Source organism: Lissotriton helveticus, chromosome 4_1 (genome assembly GCF_964261635.1).
Source record: "Lissotriton helveticus chromosome 4_1, aLisHel1.1, whole genome shotgun sequence".
Lineage (NCBI taxonomy): Eukaryota > Metazoa > Chordata > Amphibia > Caudata > Salamandridae > Lissotriton > Lissotriton helveticus.
In genome coordinates, this window is record NC_136063.1 from 236,139,450 (window position 1) to 236,162,750 (window position 23,301).

The 23,301-nt window shown below is 44.4% G+C and overlaps 1 protein-coding gene across 1 annotated transcript in view; it reads left to right on the forward strand.

Moving 5' to 3' along the window:
• Positions 1-23,301, forward strand: part of ZFAT (zinc finger and AT-hook domain containing) — a 985,201-nt gene that overhangs the window by 409,702 nt on the left and 552,198 nt on the right. Inside the window, exon 6 of the mRNA XM_078686715.1 lies at positions 903-2,347. Coding sequence (XP_078542841.1) covers positions 903-2,347 — 1,445 coding nt within the window. The remainder of the gene's footprint in view (positions 1-902; positions 2,348-23,301) is intronic.

Consider the following 23,301-nt stretch of genomic DNA (forward strand, 5'->3'; position numbering starts at 1 on the left):
CTAATAAACTGTCACATTCCCCTTTCACTACTCTTATTTGTTTTCTTTTAGTTTTGTTTTGATTCTCAGCCCTCTTAAATGTTTTATCCCTTTTGTTCTCTTTTATCTCTGATGAAGGACTCCTTCGCTCCAAGATGGCTACTGCATTGAGGGCTTCGTGGTTGTACAGGCGTTGCATTAATGCCTCTTTTCTATTTATATTGTATTGCCTGCCTTATGTCTGTGGTGTGAGTAAAGCACAAGGTGGTAAGAAAAGCACCGAGCAGCATCCGTGATGAACAGCGAGTAAGTATGTATCAAATTGTGAGATGGTGAAGGTATTGCCTGTGTGTGTGTGTGTGTGTCACACATTCAAGCACAGCTTTGTTTAAGTGGAATGGTAGGAGATTCCTATGAGATAAACTGGTCCCAAAAAAGGCCACACATGTCGGCGTTGCCAATTTTTTACATTGACTTTGATTTTACTTAGTAAAAAAGAAAAGTCATAAGGTGTTCATTTGATGTATGGAATTTTGACTGATACTTGACGAACATATGTTTCGTTGTTTTGGGAGGGACTGATGCCCCTCCCCCTGTAGATCAGTTGGTAAATGACTTTGCATTGGTGTGTGTTATATGAATAATAGCCTCTTTATGCAACTCTTTTTATATCCACAGATTGCCATCTTCACCAATATATTCGTCTTTGTTTGTGTACTTGAGTTTAAAGGATGAATAATTGAAAATGATTACAAGCACACAGAGAGGCGTGTCTTAAGTATCTAACACCAAGTTATTTGTTCTTTCTGACCTGTGTTCTTAAGTTCTAGTCATGCATGCGCCTGGCTTTTTGTGATGTGCCCAATTAAACCCTTTTTCTGATATGCCCTATTAAACCCATTGCATTTGTTTTTGTTTTTTAGGTCAGCTTCTACTCAGTTAAAGATCTTCACATGCGAATCATGCAATAAGGTTTTCAAGTTTAAACACTCCCTCGAGGCTCATTTGAGAATTCATACAAATGAGAAGCCCTTCAAGTGTCCACATTGCACCTATGCCAGTGCCATCAAAGCCAACCTCAATGTTCACATGCGGAAACACACAGGGGAAAAGTTTGGCTGCGACTACTGCTCCTTCACATGTCTGAGTAAAGGCCACCTCAAGGTGCACGTGGAGCGCGTTCACAAGAAAATTAAACAGCACTGTCACTTCTGTAATAAGAAGTATTCAGATGTGAAAAATCTGATCAGGCATATCAAAGAATCACATGACTTGCAGGACCAAAAAGTGAAGGATGCCTATGATGCACTCTGCTTGATGACGAGGGAAGGCAAAAGGCAACTCTTGTATGACTGTAATATCTGCGAACGCAAGTTCAAAAATGAGCTTGACCGTGACCGTCACATGCTGGTTCACGGGGATGTAAGACCCTTTGCATGCGAACTCTGTGGATATGGAGCTACAAAATTCCAAGCTCTTGATTTGCATGTTCGAAAACACCCATTTGTATATGTTTGCTCTGTGTGCTTGAAGAAGTTTGTCAGTTCAGTAAGACTGAGGACTCACATAAGAGAAAGCCATAGCACACTTGAAGAATCAACTGTGTTTACCGAATCTATAAACCACAGTTTCTGCCTTCTGGAACCTGGTGGAGATGTCCAGCAGGAAGCACTTAAGGAGGTGGGGTCACAGACAACAGCTGAGTTGGCTATATTGAATGCCAATGTCCCTCTCGTTTTAGAAGAATTGCCGCCAGAAGAAGACCTCGTCAGCGGAATGCATAATTATCACAACAGTCTTTCAGAAATAGAAGTAATTTGTTCAGTAAAGTCTCCAACTACTGAGACAGAAAATGAAAGTGCAATAAAACTACTACCCACAGAGTCTGATAAACTAAACAATTCCTCACAAGTGTCTTCAATAAATCTGGTCGCCTCTATTTCCGATGACCACGAGGACCAAAAATACTCAGCTGAACAAAAGTTCTCTTCTAATGTTTCACTCACTGTCAAATTTCAAGGAATATTTCAGCCGTCTGTAGCTCAAACCATGGATGGTATACAAGACTTAAAACTCAGTGATGACCTTTCCATCATTGGGCTGTTTAAAGGAACTTCTCCTCTGAAAGAAGCAGAAGCAAATGCAGCTCCACTCCAAAAGGCTATAGAACAGGGGGACACGGTTAGCACAGTTGATGATGCTATTTCTCCCAATGCACAACTGCCATCTCATAACATTTCTAGGGAAAATCAGCAAGAAAGTGCTGCATTTATGCAAATTGTGGATGGCCTGCTTAAGAGAGAAATGAATATGGACCTGTTTGAGAGGCTCAGGAAAGTTTATGGGGACCATGAGTGTGCATATTGTGGTAAGGTTTGACACATTATCGTTTATGATTTATGGATGTTTAAAAAGGTGAATATTATCATGATCTTACTTCTGACCAATACTCTTGTGTGGTTTTCAGAAATGCAATTTAGTTGACTTCCGTATGAGATCTCCACCTTCCTCCATTCTACTTTCAAATATTGGAGGTAGTCCTGTGGTAGCCTTTTTCAGAACTAATCCTCAAAGTTCAAAGAGCCAAAGCAAAGTATTTGGTGATTAAGTTAGTTGTATTTTACAAATTGTACACTTCTAGGTTACTACTGTGTTTGTTTAAACGAAGACGTGTGGTTAGGAAATGAATTGCTACCCAGCTTAATAGGTTAGCTATATATAAGGCAACTGAAAATAGAATGTTTTTCGTGTAAACTATGTTTTATTGAGCAGTACAGCAGTGACTATAATGACACGGGCTGCAAGAAATCCATTGACAAAGAGTCAAATATAATGGGTCAAGCTCAAAGAACCAACACTCAATCAAATATATAATATCAATTTTAACAGTGTATGAATGCTGAAAGGAGGAGCCCACTATTGTCCACAGCCCAATGAGATCATTAAAGAAAAAGGTATGTTTGAAAGGCATTGGAAGGCAACTGTAAGATAGTTAAGACAAACAAACATTCAGAGAAATGCAGCTCCACTCTTCAACATCCCAAAACAGACAAGATCCAACATCTTCCTCATTGGGGATTTTTTCAAACCGAGGATTTTTTAAAACCTGCTTAAGACGTGGAGTTCACACAATCAAGATTGTGTAAGTCACTATTTTTAGACTCCAGATATACTTGAGAAGACTGCACTTGAGTGAACACATACACTTCATTGCCTTCAGTGACTCAAGAGTGCAGTCTTTAGCCTCTGGGAACCATCAAAGGCTGCAACGTTCAAACAAATAAGTTTTTTTATTACATTGCCAGTCTTGCCTTTTCCTTTGTGTCACCCGCCTTTGGTCTTAAAAATCAAGATTTTATTACACATAATGTTCAAGTCCTTCTTTGGACCGCAACACTCATCACCAGCTCCTTCTACAGTGAGCTGTCCAAATATGCAGTGACCCGGTTTCTTTCTCCTGGGCCCCATTAAGGAGCTCTTTTGAAAATGACATACTCTCCATGATCTCTTCACTAATTACAAATGGGAGAAGGAATGGCCTCTAAATCGTTACCAGTTGAGAAATCCCGCATTCAGTTTCTGAACACCCTAGCCATATTGCCAAGCACCTCTATCTCATTTTTCATTTCCGTCATTAGTTATTGCACATTTCATGAGGGTGCGTGTTGTGCATTGCTGCAAGGCACGTGTGCAAGGGTTTAAGGCTTTTGCCACCCTTCTCTCAAGCTCCTCGACCATGGTTGTTGTCTTAGTGATTGTGGCTGACGTCTTCTCCATCCACTTCTGCAATAGCAACCTACTGCAGTCATTGCACTTAGAAATACCGTGGGCTGTCTCTCAAGTTATGACAGAGACCAGTACCCCCTTGGGTCTTCTCACCCCCAGTCCATGGCCTCAATACTCAGAAAGAGAGCTTCGCTGAAGCCACAATAGTGTCCCATCAAGGCTCATATCTCAGCTCCATGCTTGTCAATATCTACAGTGCCCTGCTCGCCAACATCGTCCGTACCCATGGCTTCAACATTATCTCGTATGCCAGCGGCACTCAGTTCATCTTCTCCGATGACACAGCACCCAAGCGAAGTTTATCAACTTCATGTCAGAAGTTGCCATCTGGTGAAGCCCAACTGCCTAAAGCTGAACTCAGATAAGACAGAAGTAGTACTTTATAGAAAAGCCAACCCACTCTGGTCCTTGGCCAGGAGCCATCAGAACTACGACCCATGCCCACCTCTTCAAACCAAGCTCGGAACTTAAGGATTGTGATCAACAGCCATATCTCAGTGTCCAGCAAGGTAACTGTATCCCCTCCTGTTTCTTTTTAAAACATATATTTTTTTTAACCATAAGTAAGACATATATTACACATATACATTAGAAACGTTATCATCACATACTCCCGAATCAGTAACTGACACTGTAGTCAAAACAAAAAAAACAACAAATAAACCAGGTGCAACTAGAGGACAATTCAGACTAAAATGTAAAAAAAACAGAAATTTCTCACATACAGGGTTGAGGCAGCAAAGTCCTGCACCTATTAACATGCGTGGCTGATTATCATTAAGATGGTGCTTGCGAAACCGGAGAACACAGCCCTATCTGTTTCCTCTTGGGCAAAGCCCAAATCACAAAGCAAATAGAATAAGGAATCAGCACCCATCAAGGAAATATACTGTCATAATCAGTCTTTCTTTATCCTTAATAGATCAGAAGAACGTTTTCTTAAAAAACAGGTCCGGACTTTTTGTGATGTTCGTTTTCAATTATTTATTGATCAATCCAGAAACAAGTAAAATCCAAATGTGCATTGATTATTCTTTTAGCCAACGCGTTTCGTCTCAAAAATGAGACTTCTTCAGGGCTCAATAGCCTGTTACCGCTATTTCAAATATGATAGAATTGTTCTTATATCAACAGCTTCATATTTAGTAATCTGTTATTTTCTTATAAGCTCGTTTATCAGAAGAAAGGCATGGTGGCCTCGAAAAAATGGGAAACAATGTCAGCGGTTCGATGTAAATGTAAAAAAACCAGCAACAATTTCCTATTTTGAGGTTTATGATAAGAATAAAGAAGAACCGGCCCAAATCCTATTAAATTTAAGCCAAGAGCGTGGCCTTCTAGCTTTAGCTAGTGCAAGTTCCATCTCGTACACCTGTCTGAGTAAAACCCAAACCTCATTAACATTTGGACTAACATTGTCAATCCAGACTCTGGCGACACATAGTCGAGCACATGCTATTGTGATGGTAGCCAACAGATTTACATAGATAGCAACTTCGCTTTTGATCCACAAAAATATTTCCTTTACAATAAGCTGAAAATTATGGCTGAGAAGTGGACTGAGAATACTGGAGACCCCACCCCAAAACCTGTTAACCATATGCCTACGGTCTGCAGCGTAAAGTTCACATTTCGGGCAGAATGACTTATCCGAAGATCGAGAGGCCCACTTGGATTTAATCTTCAGTGTGTAATACAACATATATACTATCCGGTGCTGTTGTAACTTTAGATTAACCTATGTTACTACTCGATCTAATATACCCATAAACTCCTATATTTCCTCAGCCACTATTTCAGCCCTAAGAACCCGGCTTCATTTAGCCGCAATCTAAGCTATCATCATTGGCTATTGCAAGGAATTTCAGATAAACCACGCCAATAGCACCTCAGCCAGAGCACGTATATGTTCCAGACAATATTTCCGGTGGGTTCGGCATTACTATTATCTTTTTGTCTTGTAAAAAAAAGTCCCTAATTTGTAAATATTTGTATAAGACCAAACTCGTCTTTAAGTGAGGCAAAAGAGCAGAACCCCCGTCCATCATATAATTGTTCAAGCTGGGTGATGCCCTTGCATTGCCAGCCTTTCCCAATATGATCGTGAAATACATCGGGCAACATGGGGTTGCGCCATAGCACCGTAAATTGATGCAACGCAGGCAAAAAGTATTGCTTACAAATATCTTGCAATATCCGGTTAATAGCGTAAACCCAACTGATTGACCACAGGCTAGGATAACACAACAAAGCCAGAAGAGCATCCAACCGGCAGAGCAGGCCACGGATCCGACCGGCAAAAACAGCCCAGAAGTCAAGCCTGAAGCCTGGGAGCTCAATACGCCCTCGTATATAAGGTAGTTTCATAAGCTTGAGAGACCTCCTGACGTGTCTGTAACCTCAAATAAAGCTACCTATAACACTGTCTAATCTCTTAAAAAAGTCCAAGAGCCCCCAGGGGTATTGAGCGATACAAATATAAGAATTTAGGAAGAATGTTCATTCTAATGATGTTGCACCTCCCATATATACTTAGTGGGGGACGATGCCAACTACGCAGTTTGGCCGATATTGCCTTAAGAAGTGATTCATAGTTCAGAGATACAATATCATCAACCTGGCTGCTAAAACATACACCAAGATAGGTAGCTGTTTGTGTAACCCCTAATGCGAGAGGCAGGGCTTCCGGTTAAAAGTTTCAATTGTCTGAGTTTTAGCCAAATTCAATTTCTAGCCTGAAAAAGAGCCACCCAGATCAGCCTCTTCTATAATGTGAACAATAGCATCTCCAGGATTAGCAGAGAAGACTGCAATATCATCTGCATACCCAGTTACCTTAAGTTCCACACCGTTAAGACACACTGGGTAAATCCCTCCATTTAGCAGCAATTGCCTTATAAACGGTTCAGTGTAGAGGGTGAACAGCAAGGGGGGCAGTTGGCATCCATGCTGTGTACCCAGTGAAAAGCAAAGAGGGCAGATGTCATTCCATTCAATTTAATTGTTGCAGCCGGCTTTTTATACAGCTTCTGTACAGAAGAGATAAACCTGGAACCAAGATCGAATGTCGTCATGGTAAGCCATTGAGCTTCCCAGGCCACTCTGTCAAACGCCTTTACCGCATCGAGCATAACCATCCCTATCTGTTTGTTAAGATTGCCAGAGACATCAAAGGCGGCTATAGCAGTGCTGATATGAGCCGTGGTGTCTCTGCCAGGGACGAAGCCATGCTGCTGCTCCGAGACTAGTTTATGTGGAGGATCTAAACGTGAAGCCAAAATCTTAGAGAAGATTTTGGCATCCCCGTTAATTAAAGAAATTGGATAATAAGAACTTCTATCGTCAATCGGCTTCCCCTTCTTAAGGAATACCACAATATTAGTAGCGCTCCATGAAGCAGGAGCGTAGCCCCCATTAGTGATGTCAATACTCAACTGCATAAAAACCTGTGCTAGTATATCCCTGAAAGTTTTATAAAATTCCAGCGGGATAGCATCCTCGCAAACCGCCTTTCCTGAGGGTAGGGACGTAATAGCATCTTCGACCTCAACTAGCTCTATATCTTTCTGTAACTTATTGGAGTCCAAAGAGTCGAGTTGAGGCAGATGACTCTCCTGTAAATAGTTATGAAAAGTATATTTGTTAAGTGGATCATACTCAGAATATAAATTGGCATAAAATAATCTAAACTGCTCCGCTATATCCTGTGGCTGAGTAGAAGACAAACCGTCATCTCCTTTGATCAATTTGATGTTGGACCTAGCCTTTTGATCCACAATCTGAATTGCCAGCAGACGCCCCACCCTCTCTCCATATTCGTATTGCAAAGTTTTGTGCTTATGATAATTAATAGCAATTTTATCCAATAGCCTGCCAACGTTGGCATAGTCTACGGGTCTTTGGTATACTGGAGGGGAGAGAAGGTTCAGATCCACAGGCATACATAGCTAATCTATTTCCGTAAGTGTGTCCAGAGTTGGCAGACTGGGCTATGGACTTACAAGTCCAGCGGGCGCATCGATTACCTTTTACTATCCTGCAAGGGAATCAAGTTAAGTCACCTCGGCTGCGCCCAGTCCTGCTATTCCTGGGCAACTTCCAAGTCAAGCGATTTATGTCAAAGCACGTCCCTCTTCTCCAGTCAAATTAGATACGATTGCAATGTTTGTGCGTACAGATTTGTGTAAATCTACAATGGACAAGCATTGCAAGTTGCGTCAGCTAATTGATACTTTTAAGGCTGTATGCTCGCAGGTTTTTCTTACAGGTGCCAGCCCGTCTGAAAATCATAAGGAAAGGACACTTGTATTTTTTTAATACTGATGCTAGACAAGCTCTGTCGAAATGGCATTCTGAACCTGCTGGCTAAAAAGTATAAAACGAGCAGATATGTAAAGGAGCTTGGAATTGCTCTTTCTTTCTTTTGTTTCTTCTTCCTTGCTCAATGCTTTCCTCTTTCGAATTCTCAGATTTCAATTTCTTCATATTTTTTTTGAACCTCCAAAGTTTCAAATGATTGCAAAATATTGTTCTATGCTTGTCCCGGGGTTTGGGGGATGCCCTCCTTAAGCTGTCAGTCAGCGACTGCAAGGAAAGGGATGATTCCTTTCTATAGGTGCTGGGGGTGTTTTGCTAGGGCTGGAAGGGGGTTTGGTCTGGCGGATAGAGGCCTATCACCAGGTTACTGGAGGGTTGGGGAAGGGAGGGGAGGTAGGGGGTTAAATAGCCAATTAATAGTTAGATATGTAGGTGCAAAAATCAAGACATTAGAGGATGGAATCAGGTGGGAAGTAGGCGAATTGCAATTATGCAGTGTCTGACTTAAAATGTGTTGGAACGTCGCGGGGCTGAATCATGCTCGAAAACGACGCCTAATCGGGGAGAAACTAATTGGCTTAACCGAGACACACTTAGCACACAAAGACAGGTCACTGCTGAGGCAACTTGCGTATGACATGTTGTGCTTTGAAACGCACAACATGCATTTTTGGCATTGCGGGGGACGGTGCTTTCAGCACCGCCCGCTGCAATGTTAAAAATGCGGGATGTACCCGCCACTGTGGCGGGTGCATCCTAATTCGAGGCTCGTGACCTCCGCCCTTATGGCGGACGGTCCCTGCCCACGACAGGATGGCGGACGGACAAAGTCCGTCCGCCACCCTAATGACCCCCTTGGTTATTTACGCACTCTATAAGTTAACATAACATAACACTGGCATGACATGAATTAACATAGCCCTCTCTGCAGCTGGCTTAGCCCATCTACCCCGAATAATGGATATTTTAAAATGATGCTTTGCAAGAAAGGATATAGTATATTTTTTTTTAAAAAGAGGTATACCTTTTTCCCTAACAAGTCTTAATATTACACAAAACAGTGCATATTTACAAAGGTTTCAATGACACTGATACAACTGACCGGAGAGCCATTGTTCCTCGATGAGTAAGTAATTCTTTATTTGTTTGAATTAGTTCTTCTTGTCAAAAAATGTCAAAACATGTAAAAACAGATAACACAACATTCATCACCCATTAAAAACAGTAAGAAAAAATCCTTCCTGCGGCCAGCAAAAAGCACCGAGTGTTGAGTGCTAATTATAAAACATAGTCTGTGCTTTTAAGTTGTTGAGACAGCTGGCGGAGAGCACAGCAGTGCTTACGTGCTGGTGTGTCAAGACTGTCAGGCAGGGTCTGGAATGTCAAAAGGAGCCTGTCGGGTGGGGCCCGTGCTTGTTGCAGTTTGAGGCACCCAGGATGGGTGACTGGGTCAAAGTGCAAAAGGTGTGAGGCATGGACTGTGTTTTTAGGGCTTACGGACCGGCATCCTGAGGCAGGGCCACTAAGGTGTGATGTGCTGATTGTAAACAATAGCCCCTGTGTCACAACCGGTGCATGACAGGGAGCTGGGTTGATATTTATTTATTTATTCATAAAGTTTTATATAGCGCGAACATGACCCACAAGGGTATCAGAGCGCTTTACAGTATAAGAACATAAATGGATGAAGTGTTATACATACATTAAAAAGGTGTCAGTTCGTACAAGAGAATTATAAAATATAAGAATAACAAACAGGGAGGACCGTGAAACAGCAAGACGTAGTACGATAGACAGTTAGTGCACAGTAGGTGGTTGTGCCAGCATACATACACCTTATAACCACAATCTATTCACAATGGATATAATGTGTATAGATAACACTGAGAGGGACCCACCAACAACTAAACTTTACCAAATAGACAGTTGTTGAACAGTAAGGGCTGTGATATTAATCTTACATAAAATTGACTCATCCATTCCCCCTGCGATAGGCAATGGTATTCAGATCAAAACGATGAATCGGTGACATCCTAGAATTTAAAACTTAGGGCATGAATTTGTTCATTAGTAGTATTTTTACTTCTTTTTTGAATGCGGTAAGGGAGGTGATTCCACGCACCACTGGAGGTAAGGAGTTCCAAATCTTTGGTGCCATCCCTGAAAAAGCTCTACAACCGGTTCTCTTCTTATGGAAGGATTGAGGTTTTAGAAGGAAGGTGCTCGCACTACGAAGTCGCCTACGGCCTCCAGACCTTTCCACCTTTAGAGCCAAGTAACTGGGTGTATTGTTGTGGATTGCTTTATGTGTCATGCAGGCCACTTTAAAGTGTATTCTTGCCTCGTAGGACAGCCAATTCAGGGCTTTCAAGGTTGGAGAGATGTAACTATTTCTTTTGGTTCCTGATACCAGTCTAGCACTCCATCTGTAGCATCCTCAGAAGAATCCTCGCCATGTAGCCAACAATACACTGCACGCTGAGATTCTTACCCTCGTATTTATAATATGCAAAGCAAAACTACAAGTTCCAGAATGCAAAGAACTATTGGCTAAATGGCCGGGACTGGATGCAGGGGTGATGCATGCCATTGTTGTGGAAGGTCATGGAAGCCAGAGAAGGGAGGCAGGGGGGGGAGTAAAGATGTGGTGGTGCAGCATTCAAGATACCAGCGAGGTATGGGGGGTGCATGGAGGGTAACAGAGAGAGGTAGGAGGAATATTGCAAAACAGTTCCAGAGCTATGAAGGAATGCGTTTGAATGACTGGAAGCCAGAGCTACCAAGGGTGTATATCGTTGTAGACCATGTACCTGCTCTTCTAGTATTTAATTAGGATTTACTCAACACGAGCTTGTTCTGAAGTCCGTTTCTGAGCAGCCCCCCCTCCCAGATGTTATTACTAAGTTCTGGGCCCTTCGAGTTAGCACCATTGGTTAAAGTTGCGAGTGCTGTTTGTCCCTTGTACTGTCAGTTTTTCTTAGTCCACCTGGGTTCAGATATGTGATGAAAAAGTGCCAAAAAGTTTATGAGAGACGGAATGGTTTTAGCAGCTATTTTGATTGCTCAATGTATTTGTGAATCTTGCCATCTTCCTGGAGGGTTCCAGGTTAAAGAGGAGATCTTCCGCCTCTCAGCATGTGTGTACACTGTATTTTAAAAAAAAAAAAAGCTTTATTAAAGTGTGGCGTGCATTTAAGAGGACCGGGCATATGCAGATCAGATGAGCCAAGGATTCCTCTTGTGAGTGACATAGTCTGCCCCCCTGCCCTCAGACACACAATTGATGGACGGAATGCAGAATAAATCAAAACATTCACCCTCAGTCAAGAGTTCTGGGTTAAATCCATCTTTCTTTTGCTCGCCATGCCACCCCAGTTTAGACCTGGCCATATGCAAATCAGTCTTGACCCTGTGCCTCATGGGAACAGTCCAGCGAGAACTGCTAAGCCAGGTCCTCCCTGGACCGGAAACAAGCATCCTAGGACCGGTTTCGGGGATTTCACCCCTCTGCAGCCAGGATAGCTTGAATCCAGTGGCACAGTGAGCCCGGGACCCACGTCTGGGCATACCCGGCACACTTAGGCCGAGGAAGCAAAAGACACACAATTGATGGAAGGAATGTAGAACAAATCAAAACATTCACACCCAGTCAAGAGATCTGGGTTAAATCCATCATTCTTTTGCTCACCATGCCACCCCAGTTCAGACCTGGCCATATGCAAATCAGTCTTAACCCTGTGCCTTATGGGAACAGTCCAGCCCAAACTGCTAAGCCAGGTCCTCCCTGGGCCGGAATCAAGCATCCAAGGACGGTTTCGGGGTTTCACCCCTTTTCAGCCATGATAGCTTGAATCCAGTGGCACAGTGAGCCCGGGACACACGTCTGGGGATGCCCGGCACACTTAGGGCGAGGATGCAAAAGACACACAATTGATGGCCGGAATGCAGAAGAAAGCAAAACATTCACCCCCAGTCAAGAGATCTGTGTTAAATCTATCATTCTTTTGCTCAATATACCGCCCCAGTTTAGACCTGGCCATGTGCAAATCAGTTTTGACCTGTGCCTCATGGGAACAGTCCAGCCCGAACTGCTAAGCCAGGTCCTCCATGTTCAGGCTGGAGTGTTCCCATTGGTCAGAGGGTCAAGACTGATTTGCATATGGCTGGATCCAAACTGGAATGGCACAGTGAGCAAAAAAATGATGGATTTAGGCCCAGATCTCTGTACTGGGATGAATGAATGACATTGTTCTGCAATCTGTCCATCAATTGTTCTTTTTGCATTTGTCAACCAGAGTGGGACGGGTATGCCCAGACGTGGGTCCCTTGCTCTCCATGCAACTGGAGTCAAGCTATCCTGGCTGATGAGGGCTTAAAGCCCGAAACCGGTCCTAGGATGCTTGTTCCAATCCAGGGAGGACCTGGCCTGGTAGTTCGGGCTGGACTGTTCCCATTGGGCACAGGGCCAAGAGTGATTCGCATACGGCTGGGTCCAAACAGGAATGGCACTGTGAGCAAAAAAACGATGGATTTAGGCCCAGATCTCTGTACTGAGGTGAATGAATGACATTGTTTGGCATTCTGTCCATCAATTGTTCTTTTTGCATTTATGACCCCTGCCCTCACAGGCAAAATAAAAATAAAATTATCCTATTATTTTTCGGCCTTTAGCCTATTCTTGGGGGTGGGGCCACAGCACTGCAGCAGGGGGAGGAGAGGTGGGCACTGCTGGCAGTGCGCATAGCGGCTTGGCCACTGTCTTAGGATGGCCAAACCATCATGTGCACTGACATCTTATCAACCCAGCTGTGTTGCAGGGTGGAGATACCAGCAGATACAAGCTTCCAGCTCCTGACGGAGAGCATAACAAGCCTGCTCTGCTCAATCCCGACACTGCTCTCATTGGTATGAGAGCAGAGTCTGGATTGACCTTAGTGGAGTCTGAGAGCTACAGCCTTTGTCCAGAGGAGCAGAAGAGCTGCGAGCAGAGCGGTGAGCAGAAGACCGTAAGGGACATTTTGTTTAACTGTTTGTTTTGTTACTTGTTACAGGCCCCTGCACTGCCCCACCACATTTCCCTGACACCAGACGCTACTTCTGCATACCCCGGTATTTGCTAGTGATTTCCAACAGCTGTTTAGGTCTTTGATTGGAAGAGCCATGAGTCTTGCAAATAGGATCTGCTTGAGGACTGGCTTTCTCAACATACAGTTTAAGTATAGCTGCCAGCCCTTTTCTCTGTATGAGTTCAGTGTGGCCTGAATGTTGCTGTTAGATGCTTTGATAGAACTGTGAGCTTCCTGCCTAGATAGGAGCCGGATTTGATCTTTCAATACAATTTTTAAAGCAGTTGGGTGGTTTACGATGTTTTTCCAGTTGTCCGTGACCAGATTTAGTTTAGAGCAGGCTACCGTCCGGTATTTTGACCAGGTTTTCTTTCCGTTCTAAAAATGCCCTTCAAGGTTTCTTTAATTGTATTTGAAGTTGATGCACAAACACTGAAGTAGTATCGGATTATGGCTGCCCTATTCTCAAAGGATTGCATGTTCAAGCCAAACTCTAGGAGTAGTAAAGAGTTGCAAACATATGTAGGGATTTGAAGGATTCACTGGTAGGCGCGGCACTGCACCCGCTCCATGGTGTCCACTATGGCTCCCGGTTGGGCAATTTGTCCATAACAAATGGAAGGTAGTAGTTTTGCTCTGATTAACTTCTGCATGGCATTGGTGGTTGGGCTGTGTAGGGTGGAGTGAAGTTTACATAAGTTATAGACCACTGCGTTGCCCTTTTCTGATTTACGTGCCCTCAGCTTGCCATTAAAAGCAAACCACACCCCCAAGTGGGTATAGTTGGAAGCGGACCTTATTTTCAAGTTTCTCAGTCTCCACTGCACCTTTGTCTTGCAGTTTGCCAATAGTTACATGGTGATGTTACAAGCATTTAACGCACCCAGGGCTCTATGCATTCCTACTTTCATGTGGTCCATTAGGATCATGTCCTCAGCATACTCAATCAGAAACCGCTTGTCTTGCCCGATTTTAGGTACTAGAAGATTAGCAGTTTTTAAGGATCTTTCTAGATTAGTGATGTACAAGTTGAAAAGCCTGGGCACAAGGACCCTGTGTGGATGTCTGTATAGCTTCACGTAATGATGTTGCTACTTTAAATATTGCATAATGCATGAATTCTTCAATACTGACAGCTTAGGTTGGATGAATTTTTCTAGTTAAAAGCTTTGTGGCTAACATTAAGAGCACAACAAGATCAGCGAAGTGTACAGGGAGGCATTGTAAATGAAAGGGAAGCTTGTTAAGACAAACTTTCACAAGAAATGGCTTGTCCCTCCAACACCCAGTAGGAGAGAGCTAACATTCTTTAGGAATTACAATAGGACTGCACCCACAATCTGGATTAAGTCAATCACTTTTTAGACTCCAGTTATTCACTAAAGAACTGCAATTGAGTGAAAGCCTAGACTTTATCAACCTCAGTGACTTTAGCCTGGTAGCTTGTGAAAGCTGTCACGTTCACTCAAAGATATTTTTGTATACATTCTCAGTTTTACCTCATTTTTTGTATCACCTGTGAGAAGTTGGCCTGGTATATGATGCTCACTAGTTCTAGTGATCACCTTGTACCATGCCAAGCAACCCTTATGGTGCAGGTTGTAAAGTCAACCTTATAGACAAGCTATCCTAGGGGTAGCATGGACTAAGCAGTCTTAGGCTAAACTCTGTAAAGGCATGTGAAGCAAGCTGTTTTACCATACACAATCCCTTGAATACCAAATGAAAGGACACCACACAGATATATATTGAAAATATATATAGATTTATTTCTACAAATATCCCTGATACTCTTTATGAGCACAGAAGCAAATGCGTTAAAACAAAACACAGTTTAAATATACAAAAGTTGCACAATTATGGATGAGCCCTAGGGGCCACCTAAACCATATACTAAAATAGTGGTATAAGAACCACTATGGGGAAAGTGAAGAGGCCTAGGGCCTGGGGAATCGCTGGAGCTGTTCGGGACTAGCAGTGAAGAAGTCGGGAAAGGCCCGCGGGACTCGGGTGCAGTGCGGAAAGTGCACGCAATACCAATGCAATGTCAATGGTGCGTAAAAGTTACAAAGTTAGTTATCAAGGAACCTTCCGAGTGACCTAGAAGGATGAAACTTTAGACACAGACACTAGAGGTGTACACCAGTGTGGGAACACCGGCGTTGCTGAGTTACCTCACCCACAGGAAGCGGGTGCACAGGGTTGAAGTAGTGTCGGGTTTCGTCACGCAGGTCGATGGTGCTTGGAGCTGAAGATGCTGCAGGCGGCTCGATGTGAAGAGTTCCGGTGGATCCAAGGGTGGATCTGAAGAGGTGAAGACCTGAAAGCAGAGGGGACAATGTTCAAAGTCACTAGCCAGTGACTACCGTGGAACCAGGAAGGAACCAGGCGATGTCGTGAAGATTGTCTCTGCAGCCACGTGGACATGAAGAGGTCAAGGACGTCCAGGAGTCGGTCACGAGCTGTCCCACGTAGGCTCTCGCTGATGGCGGTGTCGGCAACTTGATTGGAGCAAACAGGCCTTGGCTAAAGCAAGCCACGCAGGAAGTGATTTAAGCTTCTCACTCGGACCAGCAAGGTCAGAGTGGGTGCTCCTTTTCAGGGGAACAAGGGCCAATCTGGAGCAACCAGACCAGCGGTGTAGTTTGTCGTTTTCGTCGCCAAGATGGCCGCTAGCCACGTGGCAAGTGGCCGGGATGGCGCGTCGAGTGGCACGGTGCAAAAGGGCCCCACGCAGATCGTGGAGATGCTGGGGGGCTGATCTTCGGTGCAAGGGCTGCTCGAGGTTGGGGCTTCTCAAACCCCAAAGCACAGCGTCGAGGGTGCCTCGGGTGCTGCGCAGTCAGCTTCTCGGGGGTCTTTCAAGAGGTCCGGTCCCACGTCTCTCGGTGCCTCCACGGGTCCCTTCTTTTCAGGGACTGTGGATCGGGCTGTGAGAAGTCTGGGAGTCTGGGTCTTGTCAGGCTCTGGGCTCGGGCTCCGGCGGGAGGCGGCGGCAAAGCAGACGTCGAGTTGCTGGATGGTGCCTGTGTTCACAGGGTGGCCACTCCTAGGCCACAAGGGAGATGCTCTTCAGTCTTCTGTGCAGCAGAATGTCGAAGTCCAGTCGTCTTCTTAGTTTCAAGTTGATTCAGGATGATCTGAAGTCTTAGGACACAGCTCCCACTCTTATTCGAATCTGGGGGGCCGGATCACCTACTAGGTCCCTCCTCTGGGTGGAACCAGGAAGGGGGGTGGTTACACCCCCTTTCCTTTGTCCAGTTTCACGCCAGGACTGGGGCTGGAAAGCCCCAGCACCGGTTTGAACTGGCCTATGCACAGGGACACCTTGTGTGCCCCAGGCATGTCTGATTCTATTCAGCCCTGTCCTACCCAATACACAAAATCCTGTCTGGGGTGGTGTTAGCACCTCCCAAGGCAGGAAACCCTTTATCCAAGATGCCCTCGCTGGAAGGACTCCCAGCAGCAGGAGGTCAGACTTGTGTCTGTGGTGGCAGCATCCATTTTGTGATGCTGAGGCTCTGTTTAACTTTAACCGGGGTTCAGGCTAGGTACATGTCGTGTCCCTCTAGAAGGGTGGAATGCTACCCCCGTCGCCAGAACTGGCGAGTGGGTAGTATTCCAATTCGTATGACACCTTACTCGACATGTTTTGATAAAGCCAAACCCAAGATAGCATTTAACCACGAGGTTCATAATGCACTTAAGAGTATATGGTATGGCAGTATCCTGAAACAGCTAAAGGACATGGTTCCGAAAGCTGCAGACAGGCTCAGCTCATGCCAGAGCACCATCTCACATATTTCCAAGCACTCTGCCTCCAGGATTGATGAGGCCTTCCATAGGAGTGACTGATAGGAACATATGTGTCCATTTTGGGTTAGGTATAGGCATACTACACCTAAGTAAGGGGTGGTTACACTGACTTACCCCAGCTGAGTGATCAGCCAGTTGTGTCAAATATGGAGGCCAGGCCAGGGGTGGCATAATACATGCTGCAGCCCCTGGTAGGCCTTGGAAGCACCTATGCCCTGGGTACCTGGGTACACTGTTACAGGGGCCAATAAGGTGAACCAGTTCCAATGTCGTTATGCACCTAAAGTACATGGGTAACAATTTAGAGAGAGAACAGCAGGCTGGGGGTCTGATTAGCAGGCCCACAGCCACATTAAGTCATAAACCAGTGAAGCAAAAAGCAAAAATTTGGGGTGACCATAGGATAGCAGACCCTACTCTCCTACACAACCCCCCCCCCAAACGCAGGGACATTAGACTAACCTTGACCAGTTGTGTCTTCATGTTCTAAGGGGAAGTACCTGGAGAGACCATCTGCATTACCATGGTCAGTCCCTGGGCGGTGCTCCACTGTAAAGTCCATCCCCTGTAGGGAAATGGACCACCTGAGCAGTTTGGGGTTTTCACCCTTCATCTGATAAAGCCATAAGAGGGGCTTATGGTCGGTCTGAATCTTGAAGTGAGTGCCAAACAAGTATGGTCTCAACTTCTTCAGGGCCCACACCACAGCAAAGGCCTCCCTCTCAATGGCTGACCAACGTTTCTCTCTGGGGGTCAGCCTTCTGCTAATAAAAGCAATGGGCTGGTCTTGACCATCTACATTAAGTTGTGAAAGCACAGCTCCCACTCCCAACTCAGAAGCATCTGTTTGGACAATAAACTCTCTTGAGTAGTCAGGACTCTTCAGGATAGGTTCAGAGCACATGGCCTTCTTCAGGTCATCAAATGCCTTTTGACAGTATTCTGTCCACTGAACCTTTTTGGGCATCTTCTTGGATGTCAGATCATTCAGAGGAGTCACAATGGACCCATAGTTCTTAACAAACTTCCTGTAGTACCCAGTCAGGCCCAAGAAAGCTCTGACCTGAGTCTGGGTAGTTGGAGGAGTCCAGTCCTTTATGGTCTGAATCTTACTCTCCAGTGGTTGAACTTGGCCTCCACCCACCAGGTGGCCCAAGTACACAACCTTACTCTGCCCTATCTGGCACTTGGTTGCCTTGATAGTGAGGCCTGCCTTTTGCAGAGCCTCTAGCACTTCCTTCAGGTGGACCAGGTGATCCTCCCAGGTGGAGCTAAAGACAGCAATATCGTCCAGATATGCTGCACAAAAGTCATCCAACCCAGTAAGGACTTGATTCACCAACCTTTGGAAGGTGGCAGGTGCATTTTTCAAACCAAAGGGCATCACCACAAACTGGTAATGCCCACTGGGGGTAGAAAATGCTGTCTTGGCCTTAGACTCCTCAGCTAACCTGATTTGCCAGTAGCCAGCTGTCAAGTCAAATGTGCTCAAATACTTGGCAGAAGCCAATTTGTCTATGAGCTCATCTGCCCTTGGAATTGGGTGTGCATCCGTCCTGGTGACAGCATTGAGTACTCTGTAAGCCACACAGAACCTCATCTCTCTCTTTCCATCTTTGGTGTGAGGTTTGGGGACCAGAACCACTGGGCTAGCCCAGGGGCTCTCTGAAGGCTCAATGACACCTAACTCCAGCATCTTTTGCACCTCAGCCTTGATACAGTCTCTGACATGGTCAGGCTGCCTGTAAATTTTGTTCTTTACAGGAAGACTATTACCAGTGTCCACCACATGGGTACACCAGTTAGTCTGACTGGGTGTCAGGGAGAACATATGTCGATATGACTGCAAAACCTGTCTACAGTCATGTTGCTGATGTTCAGTGAGGCTGCCATCTAAGGCCACACCATCAACTGAGCCATCCTCAGGATTCTGAGTCAGCAGGTCTGGGAGAGGGTCACTCTCTTCCTCCTGCCCCTCATCTGTAGCCATGAGCAAGCCCATGTCTCTCCTGTCAACATAGGCTTTCAGCCTGTTAACATGGAGCACCCTGTGGGGGCTCCTGGGAGTTCCAAGGTCCACCAAGTAGGTAACCTCTCCCTTTTTCTCAAGGATTGTATGGGGTCCAGACCATTTGTCTTGGAGTGCTGCTGGGGCCACTGGCTCCAACACCCATACCTTCTGTCCAGGCTGGTACTCAGTCAGGACAGCCTTTTGGTCATGCCAGGCTTTCTGTAATTCCTGGCTAGCCTCAAGGTTTTTGGATGCCTTCTCCATATACTCAGCCATCCTGGAGCGGAGACCAAGTACATAGTCCACTATGTCTTGCTTGGGCTTTTTGAGAGGTAACTCCCATCCTTCCCTCACCAGACATAGGGGTCCTCTTACAGGGTGCCCAAACAACAATTCAAAGGGGCTGAAGCCAACACCTTTTTGTGGGACCTCTCTGTAAGCAAACAGAAGGCAGGGCAGGAGGATATCCCATCTTCGCCTGAGCTTCTCAGGTAATCCTTTGATCATGCCCTTTAGGGTCTTGTTGAATCTCTCAACAAGCCCATTGCATTGTGGATGATAGGGAGTGGTGAACTTATAGTTGACACCACATTCCTTCCACATAGCTGTCAAGTATCCTGACATGAAGTTTGCACCTCTATCAGATACTACCTCCTTAGGAAACCCCACTCTGGAGAAAACTCCAAGTAAGGCCCTGGCCACAACAGGAGCTGTTGTGGTCCTAAGTGGAATTGCCTCTGGGTACCTGGTGGCATGGTCCACCACCACCAGTATGAATCTGTGCCCAGATGCTGTAGGGGGATCCATTGGTCCAACAATGTCAATCCCTACCCTTTCAAAGGGCACCCCCACCACAGGTAGTGGTATCAGGGGGGCCTTTGTGGTACCACCTACTTTGCCACTTGCTTGGCAGGTTACACAGGAGCGACAAAACTCCTTTGTATCTTCTGACATGTGAGGCCAGTGAAAGTGACAGACAAGTCTGTCCCATGTTTTGTTCTGGCCTAGGTGTCCTGCTAAGAGAATATCGTGTGCCAAGGTAAGAAGCATTTTACATGTTAAAGCGCACACCAGCAGCTCCCGCTTAACTCAAAGCGCGGGCTCATTTTATAGCAATTACTTTGACCGTGGTTCCAACCAATTTAAATGTAAACTGAGCCGCCGGCTATTATGCGAGTACACGCATTAGCGGCTTCACCATTACTTCAAGTGCGGCTTGGAATCCTTTGCTGACTGCCGCTCGTTTTCCTACAGAGCCGCGGTGCCAGAGGATGACTAATGGCGAGGACACCGTGAGAGTGTTAAGCATACTGGTACAACATTGAGAACTAATAGACTGCGCGAGGCAAAACAAATGAAGTAAGTGCTATTCCTTTCAGGGCAGTAGCAGCATAATACTCACTGACGCTGGCTCAGAAACAAAATAACACGAGCCCCCCACCTTTTTTAATTACAGCGCTGCATTTTACAAATGATGAAAACTCTAGAGTAGCAGTACGAGCAGATGGCCATTTCAACAATAGCCAGGTATGAGCACAACATGAATCTGTCGCACAGAAAATGGCGCCTTATGGTTAAAAACAGGTTTGACATTTAAAACCCCTGTTTTTCTAGAAACACGCATAAATCCCTTGAAATCCTTCGAAATTCCGCAAGGTATTTGGATGAACTAACCTACCTCGAGTCCCCAGAGGTATGTGTTATTTTTTTAAAAAAAAGTGTATATAGGATGAGATTTTAGCGGGTTGATGGAAGCAGACAGCACTAAGTATCCATTATTTGTTATGTTTTCACTATTAGGTCTAACAAATGGGGAATGGAATTCATTTGGCCCTGAAGAGAGTTTGAGAAGAACCCTCACAAACTCGAAACGCGTAGGCGGACAGGATTAAGTCCTGTACACATTTAAATTTGTTTATGATTTAAACGCCTATCAACATTTCTACCGAGAGGTTGTCGTGTTGGTTTTTGGAGAACCACTAAAAATCTCCCTTTTTGCCAAATATTACATCTCAAAAAATTGTTGGTTCATAAAAATTGTTATGGATAATTCTTCCCCTTGTTTTATGTGTGAAATGATATCACATAAGGACAGTTGTGTACTATTTTTGCACATTTGCACAATTTATGTATGTTTTGTTAATTTTCTGTTTAAACCACATTTTTGCATTGTAAATATTGAATCTTTCATTGTAAATATTGGACACTAAATGGCCTTTACGTTTAAGGCTTTGAGATTTCTCTTGACTATAGTGACATGTTTTCCTTTTTTGAAAATTGATGAATAAAACTGGCGCAAATAATCGCCAAGGTAAACACATTAAATAGTGCTTATCTTTTTTTCATCCCTATAAAATATATGGTGGGAAAATCATAGAGGTGCGGGTTTTTCCTTTTCGTGTAAAGTTAATGGGCCCTTACCCCACTTCTGTCCGCATGGGCCATACTCTCCCCTTTTTGAAAAATTATAGCGCGGGTTGTTACCCGATTGAGTAAGGACGGAGACATTCAGTCTCTATTTCACTATTTTTTGATTAAATCTATAACAAGGTATTTTCCTTGTTAAAATATGTCAGAGAAAGAAACATTGTCTTTCACGGAAAGCCATATACAAAATTTGCTTGCTTCTAATCCCTTCTCTGGTCTTTCTCTGAGTACCACAGCAAAACATCAAAATTAAGCAGATAAGCTAACTCGTCTCCACAAAAAGCATATAAGGACAGAATTGCATGGTCATTTCCTACTACAACACTTGCGGGCTGGTACAATACCCTGGGGGCTACAAGTCAAAAATGTTCCGGTCATCTTTGTTGAAGATCCGGAATACAAAAAAGGCTTTAGCTACATAAATACCAAGTGTAGCCGGGACCTTATGGTCCATACCATTGAGACTGCTCAACGCTTATGTAGCGAGGAAGAAAAGGAAATTGCTGAACTGGTAAAAGCAATTGCGGACAACAAGACTGAACTAGAGGCCAAGAATCTACTTGAAAAGATAGAAAAAGAAATCCAGACATTCAAAGATATCACTATTAACACCAAAACTGCTCAGTTTGAGAAGGATTCCAAATCATTTAAAATAGAGTCAGTGTATCCCTTTTTAAAGGAAGACTACTATACCACCGCAGAATCCAAAAGAGCATTGAACTCATACCAGGGAAGGTCGAGGACAAGGTTCACTACCTTCTCCTCCGCCTCATCATCTGGGTCGTCCACTGATTCCAACCAAGGCCAACAAAACAAAAAGGGTCAGAATCAACCTTTTTTAGGAAGGGGCGGGCAACAAAACGTCCGATTCAAACCCCAATGGGAAATGCGGACGAGGAACAAACATTACAACAACTAGATGTATCTACGATAGTGAATCTTTCTGATAAAGTCCTTACAGATGAGGAAAATATGATCCTCACTTTGGGTCTTAAATTCGTCCCGAATAAACGCACGGATTTCACAAAACTCAAATTAGAGGCACTTGAGTTTTGCAGAAAAATAAGATTGAAGACTTATTTTTCCGGAACAGAAACAACCACAAATTGTGAGACCACTGGCCTCAGAGTTAAATCCAAGTTCTTGCCCACTATGAATATCCCCAAACAGGTGTATGCTTTCGAGCAAGCAGTCCTCTCAGCTCTTAACAAATTGGAAAAGAGCAAATTGTTTGTCAATAACAACATAAGTAGGGGTCAAAAACAAGCCATCAAAGATCTAAAATCAGATACCTCAATTATCATCAAGCCGGCCGACAAGGGCGGAGCGGTGGTCGTCTGGCCACGTACAATGTACTTATTGGAAGGAAAAACTCATGTGAACAACTTGGAATGGTACCGAGCGGTCAAAGATGATCCAGTGGTAGAAATTCTGAATAAAATCTCATGTATAACCAAGGAGGCATTGGAGAATGGTTTTTTAGGTCTTAAAGAATTCCAATTCTTAAACAAAAAATCACCGAGAACACCCGTTCTCTATTTTTTACCTAAAATCCACAAAAACCACACAACACCCCCAGGGAGACCAATTGTCTCCGGGTGTGATTCAGCCCTTGAGCCTGCTTCAAAGTATATAGATTTCTTCTTAAAACCTTTCTTAGTTGGAGTGAAATCATACCTGCGGGATACTATTGATTTCCTCAACAAATTACAAGAAATGACATTTGACCCCGAAGAACAATTGATGGTGACACTGGATGTCACCTCATTGTATACTCAGATTCCCCAGGATGAGGCTCTGGAGGTGATGGAAATCTATCTCGAACAACGCGAGAGACCACACCGAGTTCCCACTGCCTTTATTTTGGCCCTGGCCAAAATTACACTTAAAAGTAACTAC